The 1,884-nt window shown below is 41.1% G+C and overlaps 1 protein-coding gene across 1 annotated transcript; it reads right to left on the bottom strand.

Moving 5' to 3' along the window:
- Window positions 1-1,124: 1,124 nt before the first annotated feature.
- LOC136993804 (olfactory receptor 226-like) lies at window positions 1,125-1,613 on the bottom strand (the record flags this gene model as incomplete). Its single annotated transcript, XM_067308751.1, has 1 exon — window positions 1,125-1,613. A coding segment is annotated over exon 1 (489 nt), but the record flags the coding sequence as incomplete, so codon positions are not given.
- Window positions 1,614-1,884: the final 271 nt, after the last annotated feature.

Here is a 1,884-nt window from a genome sequence, read left to right as displayed (position 1 = left end):
CCTAACAAAATGAAATGCTGATTAGAAACAACTGCAAAGGAGTAAAGCAATGGCAATGCTTTCCCTTCCCCTGTGCTTTGTTTTTCCCTGTGGACTGCAAAATAAAAGGAGAAAAGGGATCTCTGTGTGCTGATTATTTCTCTAAAATATGTTTCCCTTTATCAATACTACATGCTTCTGCCCATCCCTTTGCCATGTAAAGATATGGATAGAGATAGAAGTGTAAAATAAGGGGGGAATATATAATTTCATTGATGGACAAGAAGAAAAAAGTGTGATAGAAGCATACATAGTTTATTTGAAGTAATTCTCAATCATGAAATACTCCTTCGACAAAGAAAAAGAAGGTAGAAAATGCCTAATTATCCAAGAAGAAATACATTCTTTTTTTTTTCCTTCAGGAGAATGCATCCTGGAGTCACCAGTGGAGATAAAGCAGGGCTTTTAATAGTGGACAAACTGACAATATGTTACGAAAATATGCATTTTTAAGAAATCTCCCTCCAAAGTGAATAATAAAACTATCATCTGCATGCTATCATTGACAAATCAGTGAGGCTGTCTTCATCACACTAATGAAACTGAGAAGTGTTTTATGGATTTGAATCCAATGAATTTGAACCCATTGTAGTGTCTGAGCTTAATTTTCATGCTTAGCATCTTCTGTTATTCAGGGAGAGAAGGTGTTTTGCACTTTCCTCAACAACCCTTGGACGTTGTCCCCAGAGTTTTCAACTAAATTCCCTGAGATGACTTATGAAACCTTCCTTGTGTCAGCGTGCACTGGCAGTCTATGTCCTAGTCCTGTGTGAGTTCAATGTTTTATTAATATTTTTTAGATTTTGTTTATAATAACCCTCTGTAACCAAGACTCGCAATTCACATTCCTTTCTTTCAACACTACAATCTAACGAGAAAATAAATCTCTGAGGCACCTGTATTTAATAGCTATATATATATGTGTGTGTGATACAATACATGATACATAATTAGAATTGCTGTCATGAAAAGCATCATGACTGGGGGAAAAGCCAAACCTTTGCACGGCCAAGGGCTTCCTTCAGGGCCAGCTTCACAGTCTTGTTTCTGAAACTGTAGATGAAGGGGTTTAAGAATGGGTACAGGACAGTGTTCAGCAAAGCTACAACTGTGTTGGTCTCCAAGGAAACCCCTTCTGAGGGCTGTGCATAGAGAACAATGCAGCTTCCATAGACAATGGCTAAGGCAGTGAGATGGGAAGAACATGTAGCAAAAGCTTTCTTCCTCCCAGATGCTGATGGCATGTGCAGAATACAGTGGAAGATGCACATGTAGGACACCAGGATTAAACATAAGGAACCCAGCAATACAAATGATAACAAAACGGAGTCTATTTTCCAAAGCAGGCTGGTGTCAGAGCAGGACAGTTTGAATAAGGGGGAGTTGTCACAAAAAAAATGCTGGATCTTGTTGGGGCCACAGAAGGTCAGCTTTGAGAGCAGGACCAGGTGGTAACTTGAGAGTGTGAAGCCTATGACCCACCCAGCACCAACCAGGTAGGAGCAGAGCTGCTGCTTCATGATGGCAGCATAATGCAAAGGTTGGCAGATGGCAACATAGCGGTCAAAGGACATGACAACAAGGAGAGCAAACTCTGTAAAACCCAGGGCAACATAGAAATACGACTGGGTAAAGCAGCTGCTTAATGAGATTGTTCTCCTACCAGAGCTCAGAATCACCAACAGTTTGATGGTTGTGGAGGATGTGAACCAGATTTCCAGGAATGCCAGATTGCTGATGAAAAAGTACATGGGGGTTTGCAGGCGGTGAGCCACACACACAAGGAAAATGATCGCTGTGTTCCCCGTCACTGTTGTCAGGTATATGAGTAGAAGGAGCAGGGAG

Source organism: Apteryx mantelli, chromosome 20 (genome assembly GCF_036417845.1).
Source record: "Apteryx mantelli isolate bAptMan1 chromosome 20, bAptMan1.hap1, whole genome shotgun sequence".
Taxonomy (NCBI): domain Eukaryota; kingdom Metazoa; phylum Chordata; class Aves; order Apterygiformes; family Apterygidae; genus Apteryx; species Apteryx mantelli.
The sequence above is the reverse complement of the archived record's forward strand: the minus strand, read 5'-3'. Positions and strand labels throughout refer to the sequence as shown.